Raw genomic sequence first — 24,944 nt, 5'->3', positions numbered from 1 at the left:
CAGTCCCAGCCCTTTGGTGATAGGCCTGGTAGTGGTCCTTGTGGTTGGTGGGACGACTCGCCCCCCTGAGTTGATCAGGCCTCCTCCCGGCCTGCCTCTAAATTATGTAATTTTGAATACCATACTTTAAACAAAAATGTAATACAGCAGGTGATGTTTCAGAGAGACAGTGAAAAAAAATATGTAGAAGCTGTTGCATTGATGAGAATTTTTCAGAACAGAATTTTCATTGTGGAAAAGTGAAAATGAAGAAATGGGATAATTGCAAACTGTTAAATCATGAAAGATTATCTGAACATAGCTTTATTCATTGAATGAAATTATGAGGTACCATTTGAATCTTATAGGAAGCAATCTGAGGTCAAATAAAAAATGATGCATTTGACTAGTTAGCCAGTGTCTCTTGCTTTGATTCTAGAAAAGCAATGGAATGAATTACCCTAAGGTGGCATTTAGCTAAAAATAGAAATTATTTAACGAAAAATTTAGATTCAAGATTAACAGTGTATTCTTTATAGAGGATTATGAGCATTTAGGACATCTTGGAGAAGAGTCTCTAACAATTCAGTGTTATCCTTGAATCTTTATTCTCATTCTGCATATCTAATAAGTTGCCATATTTTGTTGTTTCTCTGTATATGACCTTTTTTTATGTATGACCCCTTCTCTCCATTCACATAGTCACTATCCTAGATCAAATCTTTGTCACCTCTTGGTGATGGTAGCCTCCTGATTGCTCCCTCTACTTCAGGTCTCTCCATATTCAGATCCATTTTGCACACAGGTATAAAAGTGATTTTCTCAATCTCACATCTGACCATCCCAAACCCTCTTTTCCTCTTCCCCTTCACCCCACTTTAAATAAACTCTAATGATTTTATGTTTCCTTCAGGATCAAATGTAAACTTCTTGTCTCTTACAGGTCTTCACAACTTAAATCTTATTGTTTCTAGACTTCATAAACATTGCTAGCCTCCATATACTCTGTGCTTCCGAATGATTGACCTTGCTGTTTGTCATTTCTGATATTCTGTTACTCATCACTGTACCTTTGCATTTTTCTTCCCTCTTGCTTGTAATGGTCTCTTCACCTCTGCATCATGGAGTCCTTGTTTTGCTTAATTTTCAGCTCGAGCACCACTTTCTACATTAGGCCTTTCTTTGGCCTCCTAGCTGCTAGTGCCCCCTACCTCTGCCCCAGCTTGCCTTCTATCTACTTTGTATATCTTTATTTATATATGTACAACAAAATAGAATATAAACTTCTTTGAGAATAGATTGTTTAACTCTTTCTTAAGAGCTATACTTACTCATTGAATTGATGTGAAGTGATAGCACGGAGGACGAATATTCTTTGTAATCAGAGCCAGGATATTTGGTTTGGTGAGTCATTTAGAAAAGACATTTTGACAGTTCTTATGCTCTACTTTCTTATTTCTAAGTTCTTATTGAATTTACTTCTTTAGACAATACCTTAAGTATTCATTATTTCTGTTTACTGTCACTCTTGTAGCCTACTTTTATCTCTTGATACATAATCAGCATTCAGGTACTTGTGATTTAAAGCTTCACTTCAACAACAGTAAATGACATCCCTGATTCAGTGAAAGTATCAGTCAGAAAAGCAGCAAGTTTAGTGGAGAGCAGGGCTGATGTTTTGTATTATGTTGCCCATCTCCCACTGTAGGGTGTACTTTGAAGAAGAGTTGAGTTAGGCAGTCAGAATTGGGAAACTTGAGAACATGCTAGCTTCTCTTAAGTCATGTTTCCCCAGTATAATGTTATTGTTTTGTCTGAAGCATTTTGAAGTACCATAATATCAAACAGTACATTTCTCATTTTTTCACACGTAGCATTTCAAAGACATAGGAATGACTTTTTAATTGCATATGATATTAAATTTTAGACTGATACTTTAATTATGTAATACATATAATTGGGAGTTAGTTATATTTTTTAAAATAAGAGCTTTGCTTTTGCATTTTTGGGGATTTTGTTTTGGGAGGCAATCAGGGCCACACAGCTAGTAAGTGTCTGAGGCCGGATTTGTACTCAGGTTCTTCTCACTCCATGGCTGGTGCTCTATCTGCTGTGCCACCCTGCTTGCCTCAGTTTCTTCATCTATAAAAGGAGCTAGAGAGGGAAGTGGCAAACTGCTTAGTTTCTTTTCAAAGAAAACCCACATATGGTCATGAAGAGTCGGACTTGACTTGAGAAATGACAACTGAATTAACTAGAAAAATTTTTTTCAACTGTACTGATGTTATCTCTGGGTTACTTGTGTTCATAGTAAAATGAACACATAGTAAAGACAGAGAGCCATCATTTGCTTTCCTCTGGTTTATTTCATTTCATTTTTCTGTTAGACTATTTAAATTATAATGGGAATAGTTATCATTGCTGCTGGTAGAAAGTGAGTGAATTGTTTTGTTTTTTTGGAGAGGCATTAACTTCTCAGTCTTTGAGAGTTGCATGGGGCAAGAGAAATTAAGTAACTTGTCCAGGGTCACATAGCACTTGGTGTGAGATATGGAACTGAAACCAAGGGTCCCTGGCTCTGTGGCAGGTGCTCTTCTCCACTAGATTATTCTGCCTTTTTAAGACTATTAACTTGCAGAGCAGGTTAATTAGCCAATCTATAGTAAGAGGAGTTTCCTTAATGGGAGTTCCCCACACTCTGAAATACAGAGATTTAGAGACAACAGTAAAACAATTCTTATTTACATTCCAGTAGAGGAGACAACATTTATATCATACAGTGTATGTACAAAATGAACTCAACATGGTTTTGGGAAGAATGTCCTAGCAGTTGAAGAGATCAGGAGAAAGGCTCATGTAGTTATGTGGTGCTGAGCTACATCTTGAAGGAAATTAGGGTCAGGGAAGCAGCAATAAGCAGGAAATCCCTCCCTGGCATGCACAAAGGCTTGGAGGGGGAAGATAGAACATAGTGTGGACTTGCATGCTGTGCTTCTAAAAGATCCATTTCTTTTCATGAAAAGAATCACACTTGGATTATCCATATAATAAATGGGAAGATCTTTGGAAGTAAGAAACAGTGAACATTGTACTTTAAAAAGAAAACCCTATAAAGTCTCCATTTGTTTGGTATGCTGTAATGATGTCTATAATTTGTCTTTTTTAGCTTTTCACTGCATTTGAAAATGCTTTGAGCTCTTCAGATAACATTCCTAGTGAAGATCATGAAATACTTTATAGACACTTCATTCAGTGTTTGGCTAAAGTAAGATTTTCAAATATCTTTTTAAAAAAATTCTTATATATATATCCACAGTATAACTTTATTTAGAAACATACCTTACTGATACAAATATTTAATTTTATTTTGTCTTTATATTTTTAAGTTTCCTCATGAGACTGCTAGGATGAAGAAAGCATGTGAAGGTATGATGAACATTTATCCTAGTGTATCTTATCCATTGGAAATGCTTTGCTTACATTTAATTCAGTCAGGTAAGTTGAAGTTTTTTATTTTGTGTTTAAAACTTTTGTTATTTTCACTATTGGATGTTTATTATGTTCAAGTAATTAAGGTAACATGGCACATAAATGAGTGGAGGAACTATAGAACATGGTTCTCACTTTCAAGGGATCAAGGTCTAATTGGAGAGAGAAAGCATATACCTGTATAACTACTACTACAAAGAATTTTATGCTATGTCAGATGAATTGTATAGTCAGCCTTCAGAGAAAAGTGTGTGCCCTATGGAATAGAAGAACTTTGTGAAGACCTAGATTTTACAGGATAAATAGGAAATTAACAGCAATATGAAGAGATTGGGGAAAGAGCAAAGTTATTTGGTGTCAAAAAAGTTATGAGTAAGTGAACTGTGAAGCATATTTTATCAGTAGTAAGAATAGGTTAGTGTAATGAGGATGGAAGGACTATGTAGTAGAATATGGGGAAAAGTAAGAATTTCTTTATGATATGCTTTGGAAATAACAGAACATAAGTAAACTCAAAAGAATGAGTCCTGACAAGTACATGTTAAAAGTTTTTTTTTTCATTTAGGTTTAGTTCTAGCAATAGACTGAGAAAATAAACCTTCGAGAATGTTTGGGTAAATTTTTACAGGAAGTCTAGAACCAATAAAATAAGAGAATAGAGGTTAGAAAAGCAGGAGAAAAACCAAGAGAATTGTAATGTCACACTTTGCTAATTTGATTAATGTCAAACTTCAGAAAGATTTGGGAGAAGTAAGGATGAGAAGCAGGCCATAGTAGTCTTGCAGTGTGGTCTAGAACAGTTGAAGAAGGAATATAACACTCCCACCCCAAATAGGTCAGTGTAGCAGCAAGCACCCTAGCATACCCAGGATGGCTGCTAGCACAGGTTCTTTGATCTGCTTTTCTAAAGGAAAGCAACTCAAAAGGGGTTAACAATCTTTTTTCTTAAGCAATAGGGGTTAAGTAACTTGCTCAAGGTTACAGGGCCAGTTATTTCTGGGTGTGGTGCTGTGGAGTTAACAATCTTACTTTAATAAAGCATAGATATCATTCACTTAGTTCAGGGGAAAAAGGCAGTGCCCTGAACTTCAGAAAATACAAACAGAAAAAAAAATACAGAAAAAGTAACGCAGTTCAGATAGACCGACAGGGCTTCTAGCTGTCTGACCATTACATACATACAGTGTTAGTTACCAGAGAGAGAAGCACCAACAGCTGAGTTTTTAAAGCTAGGGGACTCAATGGCTGCCCCAAAGCAAAACTTCACCTCAGGGAGTGTATATAGCCTTTTCCAGGGTCAGAGGACATCATAACCTTCATGACTCACTGCCTAATTACAAAGTAACAAAAGGTATATGTCTTCCTGAAAAGCAAGCCTCCTCTAAGCAAGCTTCTCTGGTTAGGCTTCAAGTGAGACCCATTAAGGAGCAGGGAAGATCTTCAAATTCCCTAGGCCTGTTAAGAAGCAGGGAAGATCTTCAGATTCTCTTACTATTACAGTTAGTTGTCAAAAAATATGAAAATTTTTCAGAATAGAAATCCCAAACTATAAGTGACCATTTGAAAACATGCTTTTAAGTCACTAACATTAAGAGATGTTCGTATTTCAACAACCACGTAGTTGGCAGAGGGGCAGTAATGGAGGTGCTTTGGAAAAACAGATACACTCATCCACTTGTGTTGGAACTATGTCTTGGGTCCAGTTTTTCTGGAAAGAGATTTGGAATTATGCAAGAGAAGTATCTAAACTGTCCATACAGCACATGCCTCAGCACTATTGCTATTGGACATACTCTAGAAGGAAACAGAAAGGTCAAAACCAAAAACAAAGGTTTAACATAAAGCAAAATATTGACAGCAGTACTTCTTTTAGTATCAAGGAATCGGAAATAAATAGATGCCAATTGGTTGGGGAATAACTGAAAGCATGGCTTGTGAATGCAACGGATTATTATGGTAGAGTGAGAAATGATGAATGTGAAAAACTCACATATACATGGGAAGATTTGTAATAACTAATTCAGAGTGAAATAAGAATCGAGAAGACACTTTACTCAGTTGACTGCAACAGTGTAAATGAAAATATCACTAAAAATAGCCAAGCTAAGTAACTGAAAAACCAATGACCTAGAGAACATAAAACAAAATGTACTCACTTGGGCAGAATGTTGTAAATACTATCAAATAGGGTTACTCTAGAGTGGTAGAGTAAGACTCAAATAGAAAGGGATTCCTGCAGCCTATTTGAATTAAAAAGCCACAAATGAATATTATATATGTTATGTTTTTAATTTATTTTGTTAAACATTTTCCATTTACATTTTAGGGGTTTTTTTTGAGGGCAATTGGGGTTAAGTGACTTGCCCAAGGTCACACGGCTAGTTTTTGTGTTAAGTGTCTGAGGCCGGATTTGAACTCGGGTACTCCTGACTCCAGGATCGGTGCTCTATTCACTGTGCCACCTAGCTGCCCCTAGATTTTAGTTTGATTCTCACTAGGGAGTTTTGCAGCTATGTGATGATTTTGACACCTCTGTTGTACAGGATGTTATTGCTTATTTGTTTGTCTTATAAAGGAAGGCTCTTTCTGGAGGGAAATGGAAATTTCCAGAAATATCTATGGTACAAAGACAAAAGGAATCAATAAAACATCTTAAAAAAAAAAAGAAAAAGATGCATGCTCAGTAGGGGAAAGAGCATCACATCTTTCAGTAACAAGAAGGGTGTCATTTTCCTATTTATGGTAAATGCTACCTTTCAACCAAGAGGTTTTTTTTTAATTCTATTGGCCTTTGTTCATGTTAACAAATAGAACAGGACTAGCCTCTTCTATGGAAAACAGAAATGGTTTCCTCCTATCTTGTGGCATGTGGACTCTCTCTTCTCTATTGAGGGAGATGAGACAGACCAAATGGAAAAACTTTGGCACTCTGACATTCACCTTTCAAAAATTGTTGAATGTTGTTCACTAATAAATTTCAACAGATACTGTTGTTTGCATGGTATACAGTGCCTTGTGTACAGTAGGTATTTAGTTTAATATATATGATTTAATTGAAGTAAAGTATTGTGCTCTTACAGGATATAGAATAGTCTCCTGTAGTCTTTTTATAGATATTAAGGAACAGACCTTGCCCCCCAAATAAGGTTTCAGACAAATAGAAACAAGACAGACAAGTATAACCAGCTGAGCTGTATAAATTAAGTAATTACCAAAGTTTTGATATTAGGGTGGTAGGTAGATATGGGATTATCCTGGTCAGTAGAAGGGCTTATTAAAGGTAGGAAGATTTTAGGGTGAAGATCAAGAAGAACAAAATAGCAGTGTAAGGAATTATAATGTATTATTATTACTATGTTTAGTGCCAATGCAATATTTATAGCGCTCACTCACGATACTGACCATGACTGTAAATATTCCTATGCTTGATCACAGAATATAACAAACTCTCCATATAGAGTACAGAAGCAAAGCATTTATTTAGACAACAGAAAACCAAATCCCAAAACCAGTAAGCCAATTCCATGATAGTAGTAAAGAAGTTAACAAGTCATAACAACACGGAGAGCCACAGCATCCTTTAGCCTTCCCACAAGCCAGCATTAGATCAATATTTACTCATGAGCCTATCTGACTCCTTGTCTGAATGTCTTCTCCCTCATCTGTCTAGTCTGGCTCTGACTCTGAGCTTCCTGTGGCTCTGCTTCACCGTTCAGCAAATTCTTCCCACCATAGGCTCCATGTGACTACATTCAGCTTATATAGCCTATTAGCAGAGCTTACTTTCAAAGTAGGGAAGGTCTTCAAACTCCCCCCTAGGTCTATTCAGGGGCAGGGAAGATCTTCAAATTCTCATTCCCATTACACTATGAGTTTTGAAATACCTTGGGGAGATGGTAAAATATCTTGTTCATGTTGATCTCCTAGTAGTTTATGTTTGATATTGGAACAAAATAAAACACTTGTAGATTATTAATAGATTGAGATTTACCTGGCTAGAGCAGAGGAAGGATATTCAGCAAGGACACTACTGATTCAGCTGAGCACAGCTTACCTGGCTCCCTGCTGCTCAGGGTACACCACTGGTCAAATATTCTGAAGCTCATTGTGACTTTTTGCACTCAGGGGACCTGAAAGTTATTTCAGCAGTTGGAATCTTTAGTCTCATGAGCCAGTTAAGTCTAGAGTTTGGTTTCAGTACATTTTAAAGGAGAGAACTAACCCAGACCACATCACTGGGGAAGGCGGGGGTCTCTCCTCCTCTTACCGCCAGTTGTCACCAGAATTCTGCCATTGTGGGTTGGAGAATTCAGACTTGGGATGAGTTGTTCAGATAGGTTGTAGCTTTGACAATTAATAGAGAGGCATGGAAAGTGACTGGAATTGAGAGGGGTTTTTTTTGTTTTTTGTTAGATCATAACTAAACTTTCTTAGGTACTGAGTACTTTGAGTAATGTATTTAGTCATTCTTCAGGGTCATTATAGGCATGCTGTGAATAGGACTTGTATTTTTCTTAAACAATTTAAGCATCTGCTAAAATTGAATCACTCTTCTGTTTCAAAGGGAATGGCAAATTTCATTCTCCTTTGTGCTGCTTTCTATGTTGAGATTTGAAGAGTTTTTTTTTTTTAACATAATTCAGCTCGTTAAAAGACACAGCTAGCAAATACTGAATAGCTTTCACAGTTGTAATATGATGAATTTTTTTCTCCTAATGCTAAATAACCTTTTGGTTAGATTTTATTTTGCTTAGTTGGTGCAATGTTAGATCAGAACTTTTTTTTAAGGCTTTGTGCTTTGGAAACAATCCAAGTCAACATAAAATAAATAAGTGCTGATAAAAATGTTTTTCACCTCCTTGCTAGGTATATACAGAGGGAAAATCAGTGGTACTGGAATAGAATAGCCAGCTATTTCTAGAACTCATTTTGGGGAGAACATATAGATAAATCAGTCTTTATATTTCCCTTAAAAATTATGTCATTTTGTGTTGTATCATTTTTTTTTTACTACCATACATATCAAAATAGTCATACTTTCAGTTTCTTTGCCTAGCATCTCTGCAGAACATTTGAGTTTTTAGAATTGGGGAGGGGGTTGCCCTTTAATCATTATAATGTCCACTGGCATTTCCTTTGCACGTGATAACTGCTGAGTCACTGTCTATGTAAAAGCATCATTTGCATTTAGTTTTAGTTGCCTGCAGTATTGACTGAAATAGTAAAAACTTCCCAGCATATTTCTTTTTTTTTTTGAGGGGAGAAGGCAAGGCAATTGGGGTTAAGTGACTTGCCCAAGGTCACACAGGTAGTAAGTGTGTCAAGTGTCTGAGGCCGAATTTGAACTCAGGTCCTCCTGACTCCAGGGCTGGTGCTCTATTCACTGCACCACCTAGCTGCCACAGCATATTTCTTTTAATATTTTGATATAAATCCTGTGAAAGAAATTTTTGTTAAATATTTCATTTGGTGGAGAATGGAAAGTTCTATACAGATATTATTGCCATAGCACATTGTTTTGTTTTGCCCTGGACAGTGATTTTATTGGTTAGAGGGCTTTTCCTGGGTAGAGAATTTCCCTATTTCCTTATTCAAAGGAAGAAAGATAAGAAAAACTGGTAGGTAGTAAGATATTTCTGAAATCTCATAGCCAGTTTGTAACAGAGCGCTGATGAAATTTCACACTATTGTTATTTAGGATGAATACTTAATTAAGAGCAAATTTTCTTTGAAAGTTTTGGCCATTATGACATCATTTACGAATTCAGTTTCTAGGTAGTGCCTGAAGTGATAGGAAAGCTTGTTTTGTTACCATGTTTTTCTGTAATTTTAAGGGTAAATAACCTAGCTTAAAAATTAATATAGACCTAGAATTTAAAAAACTTCTTGTATATGAATTGGATTATTATTTTTCTTTATACTAGGAAGTTTCACTGATGAAGCCCTGCAGTACTGTTACCAGCTGGTGGAGAAGAATTCAGAAAGTGGTCCTGGCCTCATTGGCTTAGGCATAAAAGCGCTACAAGACAAAAAATATGAAGATGCTGCCAAAAACTTAACAGAAGGTAAATAAATAATGCATCAAAATAAAATAAGTAGTAGAATTGTGGTGTTAAAGTGATATTCATTCAGTTTTTAAGTACTTAGTATTGGCCATTAAAAGACTTAAAATCTAGGTAGGGAGAGAAAAATCCATAAAAAACAATTAGACAGCCATTTCAAAGCATCTTACCAGCAGGGTTGAGAGTGGAAACCTATCAGAGAGGATGTTAAAAAGACCTGTGTTCAAAATGCAACCTTTGATAGACACAGCTGGGCAATCCTGGACAATCACTTAACATCTCTGAGCTTCAGGCAGTTCTCTGTTACAGGTGATAGTGCTCTTCATTGATGAACGCAGCCACAGCTTCTGAATGTATTGATGTAGTAGCATTAATTGCTATTCTGAGAAAATAAAAGAAGCACTCATAAAGTAAATTTAAGTATATATTCAAGCTACTTTATTTCACAGATGAGCAAAAATGTCACCAACTTTATATTCTAGAAACTATGAGTTCTGCATATTCAGACATAGTAATAATAGTATCTAGTAATATAGTAGTTAGAATATATGAAAAATAAAAATCAGGTCGTTGACTTTATCAAAAATAATTACATTGGAACCATCTAAAAACTGGATGCATATAAAAACCTTTACAGTTTTTATAAGCCATCAGTTAAAATTTATTCCAAAATAGCAATATTTAGAAAATTATTTCAGGCAAAGTCTAGTTTTTCTCTGTTTTTGGACAGAAAAAACTTAGAGTTTTCCTTCAATTTTTCATTTATTCCTTTCTACATTTTAAAAATTCTGGCTAAGTTTTATTCATAGAATAAAATAAAAGCCAAGGATTTTGGAAGTACTTTTAACATTACACTTTTGTGGAATTTCTCTAATATGCTAATTCTTCTGTCAGTCATACAGGCTTCCTACTGGACCAGTAATGAAGCTTATCTGATAGAATGTTACTTCCTTGAGGTCAGGGACTGTAGGATTTTTGCCTTTGTAGCCTTAGGATGGGCCTTGCTCTCTGTAGAACCCAGTGCTGGACGTTAATTTGAATTCTGCCTAACTCTTTGTTTCTCCAGGAGCTTTTTCTGATTCAGTTTTTATTCTCCATAGAGAAAAATGAAAGTTAATCATTTTGTAAAAATATTGTCTGTTGAGAGTCTGAAAGTTGCTGGAAGCCCTCAGCATTCCTTCTTGCAGTGTGACCTAACCTTTCATATAGATAGAGGACAGAGGAAGCAAGAAAGCCCCCAAGGACAGCTCAGCAGGAGGAAATAGCAAAACAGTGCTGTGAATATTTTAGAATGAACTGTTAGATGTGTTTAATGTTACCTCTTGAGGATTGAGTATTGTGCAGTAGAAAAACCATAGCTATGGAGTCTGAGAACCTGTGTTAGACTCCCATCTTTAACTCTTAGAACTTTTGTGGCCTCAATGCAAGTCATTTAACTTCCCTGGGGCTCAGTTTTCTCATCTGTAAAATGAGAGCATTGGAATATTTGCCCTTAAAAGTCCCTTCTAACTCTAGATTTATTATCCTGTGATATTTTGTATAATATATAACATGTATATGATTCTTCCAAGCTGAAAATACCCAAAGGAAGCTAATTCTCTTTTACTTTTATAATAATGCTTACTATTAGTGATTCGTATAAATACATATGTGTATATATATACATACATACACACGTATGTGTGTGTAAGCCATTATTTTCCAGTGGTTCAAATTGCTTTAAAATTATTAAGTGCTGTTGTCATTGCTGTAGTCTCAATATGCTTGCTGTATAACTCAATCACTAATAATCCTAAGTTTATGATTATTGTATTCTGTTAGGGTTAAAATTAAGCAGTGTCTGCATAGTAGGATGGTATCATCTGGCAGAGACCCAAGTGAAAATGCATCACTACAAAGAAGCTATTCTTTCCTGCAATCAAGGTAAAAGTGTTACAGTTGAGATATAGTGGCTGCTCACCTAATGTATCTCAAGGGCAGTACAGAAAGTAGCATGGTGCAGTGGCTACAGGGACATATTTGGGATTAGGACATCCCAGCTCTGAACCTGACGCCTTGCACTTAGAGGTGTAACCATGGATAGGTTACTCACTGAGCCTGTTTCCTTATCAGTAAAATAATAACAAAAACAATAGAAGTGATAATATTGATAGCTAGCATTTATATAGCATTCTAAGGTTTGCAAAGCACTTTATATAATTCATTTGAGTTGGGGATAATATTACCTTTCTTTTTTTTTTTTTAAAGCAATCAGGGTTAAGTAACTTGCTCAAGTTTACATGGCCAGTTATTTCTGGGTGTGGTGCTGAGTGTCTGAGCCCGGGATTCTATCTCCAGGTCATCCCGATACTGGAGCCGGTGCTCTTACTCCCTGCACTACCTGGCCGCCCCTAAGCAATCTGGGTTAAGTAACTTGCTCAAGGTTACATGGCCAGTTATTTCTGGGTGTGGTGCTAAGTATCTGAGCCCGGATTTGATCCCCAGGTCATCCCGACACTGGCCACCCCTAAGCAATTGGGGTTAAGTAACTTGCTCAAGGTTACATGGCCAGGTGTTTCTGGGTGGGTGCTAAGTGTCTGAGCCCGGATTCGATCCCCAGGTCATCCCGATGCTGTGCTACCTGGCCGCCCCTATAATATTACCTTTCATATATAGTTCATGGGGCTGTTGTGAGTATCAGTTGAGATGTAAAACACTTTGCAGAATTGAAAGTGCTATATACAAATAATCAGCTTTTATTTTCATTTGGAGAAATCTCATTTCCATGTTATTCAGTACTTTATTGTGTTTTTTACAATGTAGAATTATTTAAGATTTCTTAAGTGTTTATGTTAGATAAATCTTTAGCCATCATCTAACAGGTTCTCAGGTACATAACCTGTCAGTAAAAACTGACAGGTTCTCCTGAAGGGGTTTTTGAACTCAGAATTTTGAGACTGGGGTAGATGGACTTTAGGAAAATATGTCGCTGACCTTTAAGACTTTCTCAAAGGTTCTCAGTTGCTCCAAAGGTGCAAAGGAAAATCCTAGGGAAATCCGGAGCAAGTATGATTTTGAGAATAGCATCAGCTGAAATAAGGGAGGGATTGGGGAACCATGTCTCTCTGTGCTGTGTTTTTGGACCAGAATAGGTCCCTCAGTTCTACACAGTCATTTTTCTTCTGCTAAGGAACCTATAGAATACATACTGAATGTAATTTATAACCCAGTTGTGACAAATCATTTTGATACATGGTGGTGGGGTAAGCCTTAGCTATCTCGTAAATTAATTTTGTTAGTATTCAGAGATGCCTAGTTATTGATATACAATATAGTATATTTTGGTAACATTCTGTTATTATTTCATCTATTTTCTTATTGGGCTCAGTGAAGATTTCATCTTTAGCTGTACTTTATCATAAGATTAGGGCTGTAAAGGAACTTAGAGACTATTTGATCCCATTATTTCATTTATAGATGATAGCAAAAGTTAATAATAACTAGCATCTATATGGTTCTTTAAGGTTTGCAAAGTGTTTTACATATGTAATTTCATTTGATCCTCTGGACAGCTCTTTTGATGAGTCAACCAACTTGTACAACAGGTGGTTAGTACTAGAGCCAGATTCAAACCCTCAGCCTCCTGTCTATACTCACCACGCTTTTCACATGTGCTATATATGTAATTTGTGCTTCTCTTGAAACATACATCTAAGTTTATTAATAATTCTTTAAAAACCCACCTTAGAGAAGATTCAGATTTTTATTATTACATTTTCTTAGCTCTGAAGACAATAGAAAACCTCAGTGCACCTGGTAAAAGTGTTCATCAGAAGAACCTCTGCCTTCGTTTGAAAGCAGAGGCCTTGATAAAGCTTTCAGATCACGACTCTTCAGAAGAAGCAATCGCCACTCTAGAACAGGTATTAAGAGGTTTCCCCTCAACTTCCCATGGCTCTCATCAATTAGGTCTTTACCTTTTAAAAAACTGCCTTGAAGTGTATGTATTCCCAGTACAGTACCAGATCTGTAGGATTTATATTGCAATCCACTTACTTCTGGTTTCCTCAAGGCATTTGGTTGACTTTTCGGTCCCAAAACTGGAATATAGTTTATTAGTAAATGTGGACAGTGATTAACACAAATGTGCTCTATCTAGTATAAGTTCTTTTTCTTTCTGTTCTTTTTTCAGTTATTTAGTACGTTTTAGAATAAGTTCGAGGTTTTGATGTCTTAATGTTTAAAGAACATATTTTGTACCTACTGAAAAGAATAACATGATGATACAGATGAATTTTTATTAATAATGATCTCTGCAGACATACAACTTAATAAATTCATAGAAAAAAGTGAAATTTAAGGAACCACACTAATTTCTTAGTATTCTAGTTTGAAAGTGTTCTTATCAGAAAACAGCTTAAAAATGTGAGTAGTAAATATATTATCCTTAAAGATTGTTAGCAGAAGAGATCTTTAATATCATGGCAGAGTTTGTTTAAAAATCTTGTTGATAATTTAAAGGTGATTATATCATATCAAATTCTGTCACAATTTAATATATACCATATGTGATATGTTAATATATATCATAAAATTCTATCATAATTCCTTAAAATTTGAGAATAAATTAGTTAACAGTTACCTTAGTTTTACCTCGGTATGAATGGATTTGTCTTCTTTTCGTGTATACTGCATTTTTATGAGTATATTATTATCTCCTTAGAAGAAAGAGCTATGGATCTTGGTGCCTACTTTGTTTTTACAGCATCTTATATGATGCCTTTTCCTCATCTTAGCTTCTTAACGAATGTTTGTTGAATTAAATTTTTTGAATTTTGAAAAATTTTTTGTATAGTTCTGAATTATTTTAAGTCATTAAAAAGATTTCCCTAGGAAATAGCATGAAAGAAACTGAGATTTAATTAGTTGCTATTAGGCTGCTACACTATGGTTTTGTGACTTTTTTGTTTTAGTATTGCTATTTTTTAAACAACAAATTGTGCTATTGTGTGAAAAGAAAAAAAATTCAGTAACAAATGATTTAACAACAATTTAAAATTATTACTTAGGTCTCGGATGCAAATAATATTCCAGAGCTTTTAGTTCTCAAAGGTCTTGCTTATCTAAACAAAGGCTTAACTGATAAAACTTCAAAGGTAAGTTTTTATTTAAAATTGAATGTTTAAAAACTAAAAGCCATAGAAGTAGTTATATGGAATTAATAGTATATCTCTCTTTGTAGATTGTGGAAGAACTTCTTTCCTCTTACCCTAACCTAGCTGCAGTCCATGCCCTGGAGGCACTGATTCATTTTACCAGAAAGGACTACCCAGAGGCAGAGAAAGGGTAGGGATACTTGGACGGCACACAGACCAGTTTAAAAATTTGTGTATTTGTACAATATCCAAGCTTGTATAAATTGATTATTTCTAAAGTTCTCTGCCAGTTTTTGGATAATTGTCTTTCATATATATCTGACATAATTAAAATACCACATTGTAGCTTTTTAACGTCTAATCAAGTTATAAAATGTTCAGTGAGTAAGTATCATGCATATGTCTTTACTTTATTACCTAGCACAGGTTGGGTGCCAAAGTATCAATATGCTTTAAAAGCATTTTTTCCCTTTAAAAACATTTTTTTAAAAACATATTATTTTGCAAAGTATAAATTAATTTAAAAAATAATGTGTTGGGTTTATTTGGCAGTCTAGAATTTATGCAAGCATCCACATGTTCAGTAAGCAAGGATCATGCATATGTCTTCACTTTATTATTACCTAGCATAGGTTGGGTGCCAAAGTATCAGTATGCTTTTAAAGTATTTTTTTCCCTTTAAAAACATTATTTTTCTAGGCATAAATCCATTTCAAAACTAATGTATTGAATTTGTTTGGTACTCTACAGTTTATGTAAGCATTCACAACGTCAGTTAAGAATGTCCAAACGTACATTCTACGACCTCACTGTTTTCCTTTTTCTCAGATTTCAGAGCGCTCTTGACAGAGAAGCTGAGGTTGCTGATTATTATTACTATCTTGGATTAACATATTGGTTCATGAGTGAAGATACAAGAAAAGACAAAACAAAAGCTCTTACCCAGTTTTTGAAGGTGAAGAAAATGCTTATCCACTTTATATGATATACATATATGTTTCATTTTTCATGAATAGTTTTTAAAAATTGATGTCCTTTCTTTATATTCATTTATTTTTTAATATATTCTTCCAGCAGGCCATTCCCTGTAACTAAGATTTAAAAAGAAAAAAAAACACAGTAAAGCAAAGCTAAACAGCACAATTGTGTCATTGTTTTTTGATAATGCTTTGTTGTGGCAGACTTTCGAAGAAATTTTGAGTAAAGTGTTTTAAAAAAAAATTCACCAGGGAAACTAAGAATTGACCATTCTCCCCTTCCACCCCCACCAAATGTAGCTTTTAGAATGTCTCCTCTCTAATAACATTGGGGAGATTTTAATTTGATCTTGGTCACACAACTAGTTAGAGCCCAAGCTGAGACTCTTGACTTCTCTCCTAGTGATCTGTCCTGTTTAACTCCTTAATTTTCTGAATTGAAACCAAATCCTTTCCTTGATCACTTTTTAACACTGTGAAATGTTACATTCTTTTCTTGAAAACAGAATAGTTTTCATGATTTTATAATTTTTAAAAATCTTAACTGTTGTAACATATATATAGGAGAACAAATATTTTGTTGACTTTAAGCTGTCATGCTTGCTTTAAATCAGTCCTTCATAAAAAGACATTTAATCAACTATTTTACATTCAGATATTAGATTACTACTATCATCTCTTTTGCACATATTTTTGAAAATGATACTTCCAGTATACTTTACTAATTATATTTTTTCTGTGTGTTTTTTAAGGCTGCAAAATTGGACACATACATGGGGCAGGTTTTCCGCTACTTGGGACACTATTACAGGGAGGTTGTTGGAGATAAGAGCAGAGCCCGGGGGTGTTACAGAAAAGCTTTTGAACTGGATGAGACGGATGAAGAATCTGGAGCTGCTGCAGCAGATTTAAGTGTGGAGCTCGAGGATACTGTAGGTCTCCTTTGCCTTTTAGCTATTTTCCCCATAGTGCCTTTGGTATAATTACATATACTAATTTGAAAGCTGTAGTTATCATCATTCTGCTATAAATTCATCTCTTCAGAATGCTTTTACCATGACCTTGATGTAGCTATTTATTTTAATAGCATATCAACATAAAATTTTTAAAAAGATGTGAAAAATCTGTCTTTGAGTATAGGAATACATTTGAGAATTGTACACATGTATTTTGCTTTTAAAAATGGTAACTATGACTGATTTTTTTTTTATTAGGACACTGCTTTGGTAATCTTAACAACAGTAACTAAAAAGGCAAGTGCTGGAACAGCAAAATGGGCCTGGCTTAGAAGAGGGCTCTACTATTTGAAAGCTGGTCAGCATTCTCAAGCAGTGGCTGAGTAAGTGGTCTTAAATTTGACCATATTCAGACAACTTAGTGAGATCGTTTGTAAGTATTTAAGGCTCTATGTGGAGTATTGGGGGTGTGGAGGTAGCAGCAAGGTCCTAATGTCATATGCATAAAAAACACTCAGTAAGTTTTTGTTGTTTATGTTCAATCATCTGAGGATTTTACTTCACTGTATCTTTCAGCAAGTTATTTAAGTGAGAACTTTGCATAGTTGTATCACAAGTTCACTTGTCATTTTGCTTAATCTGACCTGCAGAGTAATAGATTTTATTTGGAGGTAAAGTGATTATTGTTTTCTTCCATTACTTAAAATTCTAAATACTTGTGTGGAGGAATTGCTTATGAAAATACTGAAATGTGATGAAATTAATACATTAAAAGTAATGGGTAGCCTAAAATATGGATATTAATCCTGTTGCAGTGTTTTAAAATTCTATATATTGAAAGGTAGGATTTACAAAAACAAGGTAAATGAAAGTGGATAAATCCTTCTATTGAGAGGTCAGAAAGCCAGAGTATCACTGGATACAAAATGTCAGTCATGTGAAGAGGGATCTCTGTGGAAAAGTTTTTGCATTGCTAACTTAGTCATTCTAAATTACAAGTAAAGTATCTTTTTATAGTATATCACATCATTTTAGAGTATATAAATATATAATATTTGGCCAAATTTTATAGTTTTAAAAATTGATGTGTTAACATTTTACTTATATTCTCCTAATGTCTTTTATTAATGAGACTTTTTCTTAAAATCTTTAGTTTACAGGCAGCATTGAGAGCAGACCCAAAGGACTTCAACTGCTGGGAGTCATTGGGAGAGGCCTACCTGAGTAGAGGTGGCTATACGACAGCTCTGAAATCCTTCACAAAAGCCAGTGAACTCAACCCAGAATCTATCTACAGTGTGTTTAAGGTTGCAGCAATACAGCAGATCCTAGGCAAATATAAAGAGGCTGTAGCTCAGTATCAGCAGATCATAAAAAAGAAAGAAGATTATGTACCTGCCCTGAAAGGTAGACTTTTATATTTTAATTATTTAATATTTAATTATAATTTAATTTTATATTTTAATTGTGTTATTAAGCAGTAAACTTTCATTTGGAAAGTTAGACATTACCTTTACTATGTTCTAATCTGACAGGGATTTCCATAATTGACAAATAGCATTTACTAGTCAGAAACAAATAATTATGTATAGTAAAATCCTATTCTGATTATAGTTACCCTAAACTGTATTACTTTTATACCCCAACCTCTGCTTTCTAGGGGAACCACTTCACATACTGGAAGAATTAATGTTAAGGACTTTTGCCTCTTTATTATGTTGAGTTAATGTAGCAAATGCAGTTTTTCATGGTTGGACACTTAGGCATGGAAAAATTTCCATCTAGGTAGTCCATCAGCATCTCAAATGCAACATCTTCAAAGTTAAACTTATTACATATTATTTTTGTAGTCATTTCAAAAATTGCAGGACTTGCTCATTTGTAATAAGCTTCATCAATAGCTTGTCCATTTATTTTTTTTTCTATTTTAAATAAAAAAAATTGTTTTTTTCTTTTTGGAGGGGGGAAGGCAGGGCAGTTGGGGATAACTGACTTGCCCATGGTTACATGGCTACTAAGTGTTAAGTGTCTGAGCTGAACTCAGGTCCTCCTAACTCTAGGCCTGCTGCTCTATTCACTGTGCCACCTACCTGCCTTTAATACATTTAATACATACTTTAATACATCCCTTTATTTTTAAGACCTCCAGAAGCAAATAATACAAATTCTGATCAGATTTGGACAGAAAATAAAAGCAGACTATATATAACCTAGAATTTTGATTGACAGAATAAACTCAACTTTTTTTTTTTAATTGTCCTCTTTATACTCCCTGTTCTTTTTCTCTTTGTTTCCCTGAATGGAAGACAACTGGATCAGAATTAACTTAGTCTTTGGCTTTTATATCATCATCATTTACTGTAATGCTGGAAAGGCCTGTTCCTTTGTAATTTTTCAAATAAAGATATATATATTAAAGGAAATATTAAATTTTATATATGTAATTACTGATGCTACTGCATACATTTACTCACATCTGACATTCTTTAGTAGGATATGGGCTCCTACCAAAAAAAAAAACTTAACTACATTAAACAGAAATCATAGAATTATCTTGAATTCTCTTGAAGGTATATTTAAGAAAAAAACTTCCTGTGAATATGACCAGCTGAGTGTTCAGAATTTCCATGAGTAATCAGTGAAATTAATGCTACTGTTTTATATGAAAACTTACATTTAAATTCACACTTCTTGTTTTCAGGTCTTGGTGAGTGTCATCTTATGATGGCAAAGGGAATGCTGACTGATTATCTTGATGGGAAAGCTGTGGACCACATTGAACAAGCCTTGGATTACTTTACTTGGTGAGTTTCTAATGAGTTGCTTGAGTTTAATCTTGCTATTTTTCTTTTTTTTTTAATTTCAAGTAAACTTGAAATCCAGAAAATAAATATAAGATGAGACAACAAAATCAATATTTTAACTTGGAATAAAACAATAGTAATGTTAATCTCAACATAAAATGAAAAATACAGGAAAATGCTTTGTTTAAAAACATTTTAGGAGATTTTAAACTTTCTATCTTGCCCTTAAAAAAAAGTACCTCTTTTAGGGATTCATGTAGCATTTTATATTGTCCAAAACTGTGAAGCATTTTCTTAATATTTTACTAAGATATTCTAAAGAGAAACTAGAAGGGAAGGAGCTTAGTTCCTATTTTTAAAAAGTCCAGTGACCTGCAAAAAATAAGTACTTAATAAATGTTTAAAAGGACCTCTTAAAAAAACAACTCCTTAGTAATCCAATTTAAATATGTATATTTTTGGTTTTAGAATCATCTGATAACTATAGTAATATGTCAGTACTTCAAGGATCTCTGATTTTGTCGGTGGAGTGTTCCCACATTGATGAAGATCTCGGCCCATCTATAACTTAGTAGATAAATCTTAGAGAGTTGCCTGAAGCTCAGAAAGGTGACTTGTCCATGGTCATACAGCTAGTAAGTGTCAGAAACATGATTCGAACTCAGTCTTCCTGACTATTCACTCTGCCGTGCTACCTCTCAACTATTAAATGATAATGTTTTTATTTGTCTTCAGTTTTACTGTGAAATAGTTTAGTTTATATTCTCACTTGTATAATTTCCTTATGTAGTAAAGATAGGTTTGATTATCCTGAATTTTAACTTTGTTCAATTATCTTTTATGCTGGAAATAGTTGCATTTGACTTAAGTTCTATTGTAAAGCGTAATGACATTCAGCCAATCATTTTATGGGTAGCCTGTGAGATATGTGCACTAGTGTACATATTTTCAATCTTTCTAAGCGAATAAGCATATTATAGAATAAATCAAATATGCTGTGCATATTTCTTCACTAGAATTTTAATTTCCTTTCATGGTCTCTGCATAGTTGCATTATGGTATAGAAGGAACCCTGGTTCCTTGAAGGATACACCAGTGGAATACAAGCTCTGGGAATCCTACCACATGGGAAAAGTCCTAAGTTTGAAACTAGGGAAAGACTGCCTAGCTAAATTCAGAGTCTCCTTACCAGATTACTAATTTTTTTAAACCTTAATAATAACTCATGAAACCACCAATCAAGGTGTTCTAGAATCATAGCATCTAAGACATGAGAGACCTCAGACCATGTTTCCTGAACAACATGTTTCCTGAAACAACAATATTTAACTGAAATATAACATAGTACCTCCTGATGCAGCCATTTCTGTTTTTGGATAGCTCTAATTGTTAGGAAGTTTATTCTTACCTCATGCCTAGATTTTCTTCTTTGTTTCTTTCAGTCCTGGTTCTGCCCCACATAATCAAGCAGAAAAAATACATTCCCTATTTGTGATAGACTACTTTTCTTGTAATTGAAAACACTCTTGGGTTCCAGGGTTGTGATTGCTATTGTTTTTGTTTTTTTGGAGGGGGGAAGTCAAGGCAATTGGGGTTAAGTGACTTGCTCAAGGTCACATAGCTGGTAAGTGTGTCAAGTGTCTGAGACTGGATTTGAAGTCAGGTCCTCCTAACTCCAGGGCTGGTGCTCTATTCACTGTGCTACCTACCTGCCCTCATTGCTATTGTTAAAGGGAATACCAGCCAGTATAAAGTCACAGATTCTTGAAAGATACATATCACATTTTCCATTTTTTGGAAGAGTTTGCATTTGGAAATTTTAAATCTCTGGTGGTAGTACTGTAGCTTTTGGTATATTTATTAGTGGCGTCCATGCTAGCAGGGTAACATTGTTGGTGCTCACTGCATTAGGAACTTCTGAGCCATGTGGGGTAGTACTATATTCAAAGTCCATAGAATAGGAATGTATTTCTAATATTGTAAAATATGCTTTAAATTAAATTTTGTTAACCTACTCTGCATATAGAAAGAGAAACCTTTTTTTTTTTTGAGAAATTTTATAAGGCTTTAAATCATGAGACAAAATTGGGTAGAAAAGAGATGCTAAATTAGTATCCTATAAGAGAAGAGAATCTGAAAGATTTGGACTGTATTTGGCAGATAGAAATGTTTGATTCACTGGTTAGGATAGATTTAGTATTTTTTTGTGGAAGATTTTTAAAAAGCCCACATTGAGAATATAAAACCTCAGAGGCATTTGTTGTTAAGTCATTTTCAGTTGTGTCCAAATCTTCACAACCCCTTTTGGGTTTTTCTTGGCAGTGGTTTGCCATTTCCTTCTCCAGCTCATTTTATAGATGAGGAAACTGAGGTAAACTGGGTTAAGTGACCTGCCCAGGGTCACACAGTTGTTAAAGTGTTTGAGGTCAGATTTGAACTCAGGAAGATGAGTTTTACTGACTTCATGCCTGGCACCCTATGTACTGTCACACCTAACTGCCCTGAGGCATTAGTGAGAAGCATTAGAAGTCCTGCATAAGAGGTTAGGGAAGCTTCACCTCTACACTTGTCTAACTCCTTAATTATTGCTATTCCTGGGACAAGGGATAAATAGGACAGGAGGAGGGCACAGCCTGGATGGGCGCTTAAAGGTCACTTTGGAACGCCTTCATCTCTGCTTCTAGTTCTTTCATGGTAACAGACCAATTTTGCTGTGTATAGTGGCTGGTATAATGTTACAACAGATAATATGCTTAATGATTTTGTGTGGTGGTGGTATGTTTCCATAAAGCTAACCTTTAATTTTAATCTCAGTTGGTTTTTTTTTCTGATAGCCTACAAATTTTTTTTTTTTGTTAACATAACAGCCAAAGATGTAATAGGCAAAAATTGCTTTATGCAATTCAGAAGGTATTATTTTCTATGATTAGCTAAAAAAAGGAAATAATAGTTCACATTTTGTGTCATTTAAAAAAAAATTTTATCATTAACAAGGCACTTTTACATATACGTTTTTTCATTTAAGCCTCAAAATGACCATGTGAATTAGGTCGTGAAATTTTAACTTCCTTGTAGATGAATTTAAGGGTCAGAGAAGTGATTAAATTTTGTTTTCGATTACCCAGGTAGGAAGTAGACGAGCTTGGACCCAATTTCAGGTCTCTGACACCAAATCCAGTGCTGTAGAAAGAATTAAGACTTTTAAGAGAAGTGAAATTTGTGTGTCCCTGTATATTGATGTCACATCTACTAGGTCGTCTCCAAAGAGGATAAAGTTGTTATTCCCTCTTTTCTTCTGTTTCTCTTTGTTCTTTGATCTCTTTTTTGTTTTCAAGTTATCAATTTTATAAACTTAGAAGAGCTTCCAGTCTTCTTTCCTGCTGATCTTCCCAGTAGATTTCCAGTCATGACAGCTATAGCTTGTCTTATTTCTCAGGAAATCAGTGAAAAATGTTGTTTGGCTGGACTCCATCAGCAGAAAAGGCTATGAAAACTGTTCCATCTGCTTGTCCATCTGCCAGTACCAAAGCTGTTTGCAATATCTCATTGCCTAGGCTCTCGTAGATTAAATTGCCTTGTTTTTATTCACAAATCAGTTTTTCTGAAGAAGTAGGGGATTGAGGATGGAAGTAATTGCTTAATTGAAAGGGACTAGTTTTCTCTGTTAGCATTTCTGTTTACCTTTGAATTCATTTACCTTTACTGGTAGAAATAACGATAAGTAACAGGGTTTGGTTTCTTTGTGTATATTTTGATACTCCAAGTCTCCTAATAGAGGTCTCTTGTCCCACTACATTCAAATCAGTGTACGTATACCATGACTTTGTGTACGCCTTTTCCATTCGGGGAAGTTCTTCTGTGGCACTGTGTGATAATCAGTTTATTTCTGTTTAAAGTAAAAAAATTAGAGGCAAAATCCTTGTTTACTGCTGAAATAGAGCCTAGCATTAAACTCTTTCACTAAGAACTTCTTTAAAATCTAATATTGGAAATAAATTGTTCTGAAAAATTCATTCTGTTTGTGCTTATTAGGCATGCCACTTTTACATAAAGAATTACGAATGAAATACACAGATATGATTTTGGGTAACCCTTAACATAGTGTACTTAGGAGGTAATTTACTCAAGTGAAGAAGTGAACTCTTGTAAAGTATTCACAGCCCCTAATGGAAGAAGCCACTATGTTATATATGTACTATTTTTTTAAGTGATGAGGAGAGAGGAAGACTTGGTATTTTGGAAAATATTTTAAAGTAATAACATTTTTATTTTTAGGGCTCTCCAGTATCGATCGGATGTTTCTTGTATTTGGAAGCTCATTGGAGATGCATGTACCAGTTTACATGTGGTTTCATCATCTAAAGTGAATGTGAATGTTCTAGGAGTCCTTCTGGGACAGAAAGAAGGGAAACAAATATTGAAGAAACATGAACTTCTCCATCTAGGGGGAAGGTAATTAATGTTTTGGACCAGACTTGTGATTTTATTAGTTTAGAGAACTACTGGTGAAGAAGTTCCCTCTAACTCTGAAGATTGGAATCTGCTTTACAATTTGAGGGGGTTGCCTGGGGAACTGAGGTTAATCTGACATATGGCAGAGGCAGGACTTAAACCTAGGTCTTCCTGACTTTAAGACCTGCTGTCTTTCCACTACCTTTAGTTTATTCATTATGTCTTAAAATATTTGACTTTTTATTGCTACATTTTGTTTTGATACAACAAACACTTCCCAAAAAATACCTAAACAAATCCTTCCTTAAAGTCCTTCTTGAAAAACAGTTAAGCCAAACTGTAGTAGTGTGATTTCAGCTGATAAAGCATGCCACTTTTCCTTTGTAGTTTCTGGGTTGTTAACAGAAAGGAAAGTTGTTTTCAGAATGTTTGTTTAAAATTTGATAGCCTGTCTTAGAGGAAAGTAATTTACCAATACTGTTGTCAGCAAGCAACATAGAGATTTAACTAAGCTGCTCTGTTGTTATAATAAAATCACCTTATATTTTTGTAGGTGCTATGGCCGAGCATTAAAACTGATGCCTACAGCTAATACATGGTGTGATCTTGGAATAAATTATTATCGTCAAGCACAGGATCTAGAAACAGGAAGCTGTGTGAATGAACTTAAAGAGTTATTGGAGAAATCTTTACATGTATGTTATTGACTCATTATACATGACTCTTAGGAGTCAGCTTGCTATATTGAATAAGGATCTTGTCATTTGCAAATAAAAGTCCATTGATCTTGACAATTTCAATGCAAGTAATTCCAAGAAATAAAATGTAAGTTTTTGTCTTTCTAGTGTCTGAAAAAGGCAGTGAGACTGGATAGCAATAACCATTTGTATTGGAATGCCCTTGGTGTGGTTGCTTGTCACAGTGGTAAGAATTAAGTAATACTCTATCACATTAGAGAATTATTTGTTCATGTTCGTTAAGCTCAGTTAAATCAAAACCCATATTTTCCAGGCATTGGAAACTATGCTCTTGCCCAACACTGTTTCATCAAATCAATCCAAGCTGAACAAATTGTAAGTGCAATCATCAT

General features: G+C 34.8%; 1 protein-coding gene across 6 annotated transcripts in view; it reads left to right on the top strand.

Moving 5' to 3' along the window:
- The window catches only part of SKIC3 (SKI3 subunit of superkiller complex), a 122,893-nt gene that overhangs the window by 41,776 nt on the left and 56,173 nt on the right, over nucleotides 1-24,944 (top strand). For all 6 annotated transcript variants that reach the window (XM_069085129.1, XM_069085128.1, XM_069085124.1 and 3 more), the window contains 16 exons: nucleotides 3,146-3,244; nucleotides 3,366-3,474; nucleotides 9,393-9,533; nucleotides 11,352-11,453; nucleotides 13,293-13,432; nucleotides 14,579-14,665; nucleotides 14,752-14,855; nucleotides 15,494-15,620; nucleotides 16,395-16,574; nucleotides 16,857-16,981; nucleotides 17,752-18,005; nucleotides 19,300-19,402; nucleotides 23,678-23,854; nucleotides 24,408-24,549; nucleotides 24,700-24,778; nucleotides 24,866-24,927. In XM_069085129.1, the coding sequence (XP_068941230.1) occupies nucleotides 3,146-3,244; nucleotides 3,366-3,474; nucleotides 9,393-9,533; nucleotides 11,352-11,453; nucleotides 13,293-13,432; nucleotides 14,579-14,665; nucleotides 14,752-14,855; nucleotides 15,494-15,620; nucleotides 16,395-16,574; nucleotides 16,857-16,981; nucleotides 17,752-18,005; nucleotides 19,300-19,402; nucleotides 23,678-23,854; nucleotides 24,408-24,549; nucleotides 24,700-24,778; nucleotides 24,866-24,927 (2,031 nt within the window). The remainder of the gene's footprint in view (nucleotides 1-3,145; nucleotides 3,245-3,365; nucleotides 3,475-9,392; nucleotides 9,534-11,351; nucleotides 11,454-13,292; nucleotides 13,433-14,578; nucleotides 14,666-14,751; nucleotides 14,856-15,493; nucleotides 15,621-16,394; nucleotides 16,575-16,856; nucleotides 16,982-17,751; nucleotides 18,006-19,299; nucleotides 19,403-23,677; nucleotides 23,855-24,407; nucleotides 24,550-24,699; nucleotides 24,779-24,865; nucleotides 24,928-24,944) is intronic.

Source organism: Petaurus breviceps, unplaced genomic scaffold, assembly GCF_028583685.1.
Source record: "Petaurus breviceps papuanus isolate PSGF00001 unplaced genomic scaffold, PetGlider_PUasm1.0 175, whole genome shotgun sequence".
NCBI lineage: Eukaryota > Metazoa > Chordata > Mammalia > Diprotodontia > Petauridae > Petaurus > Petaurus breviceps.
Note: the sequence above shows the minus strand (reverse complement) of the source record. Positions and strands in the feature narration are given on the sequence as shown.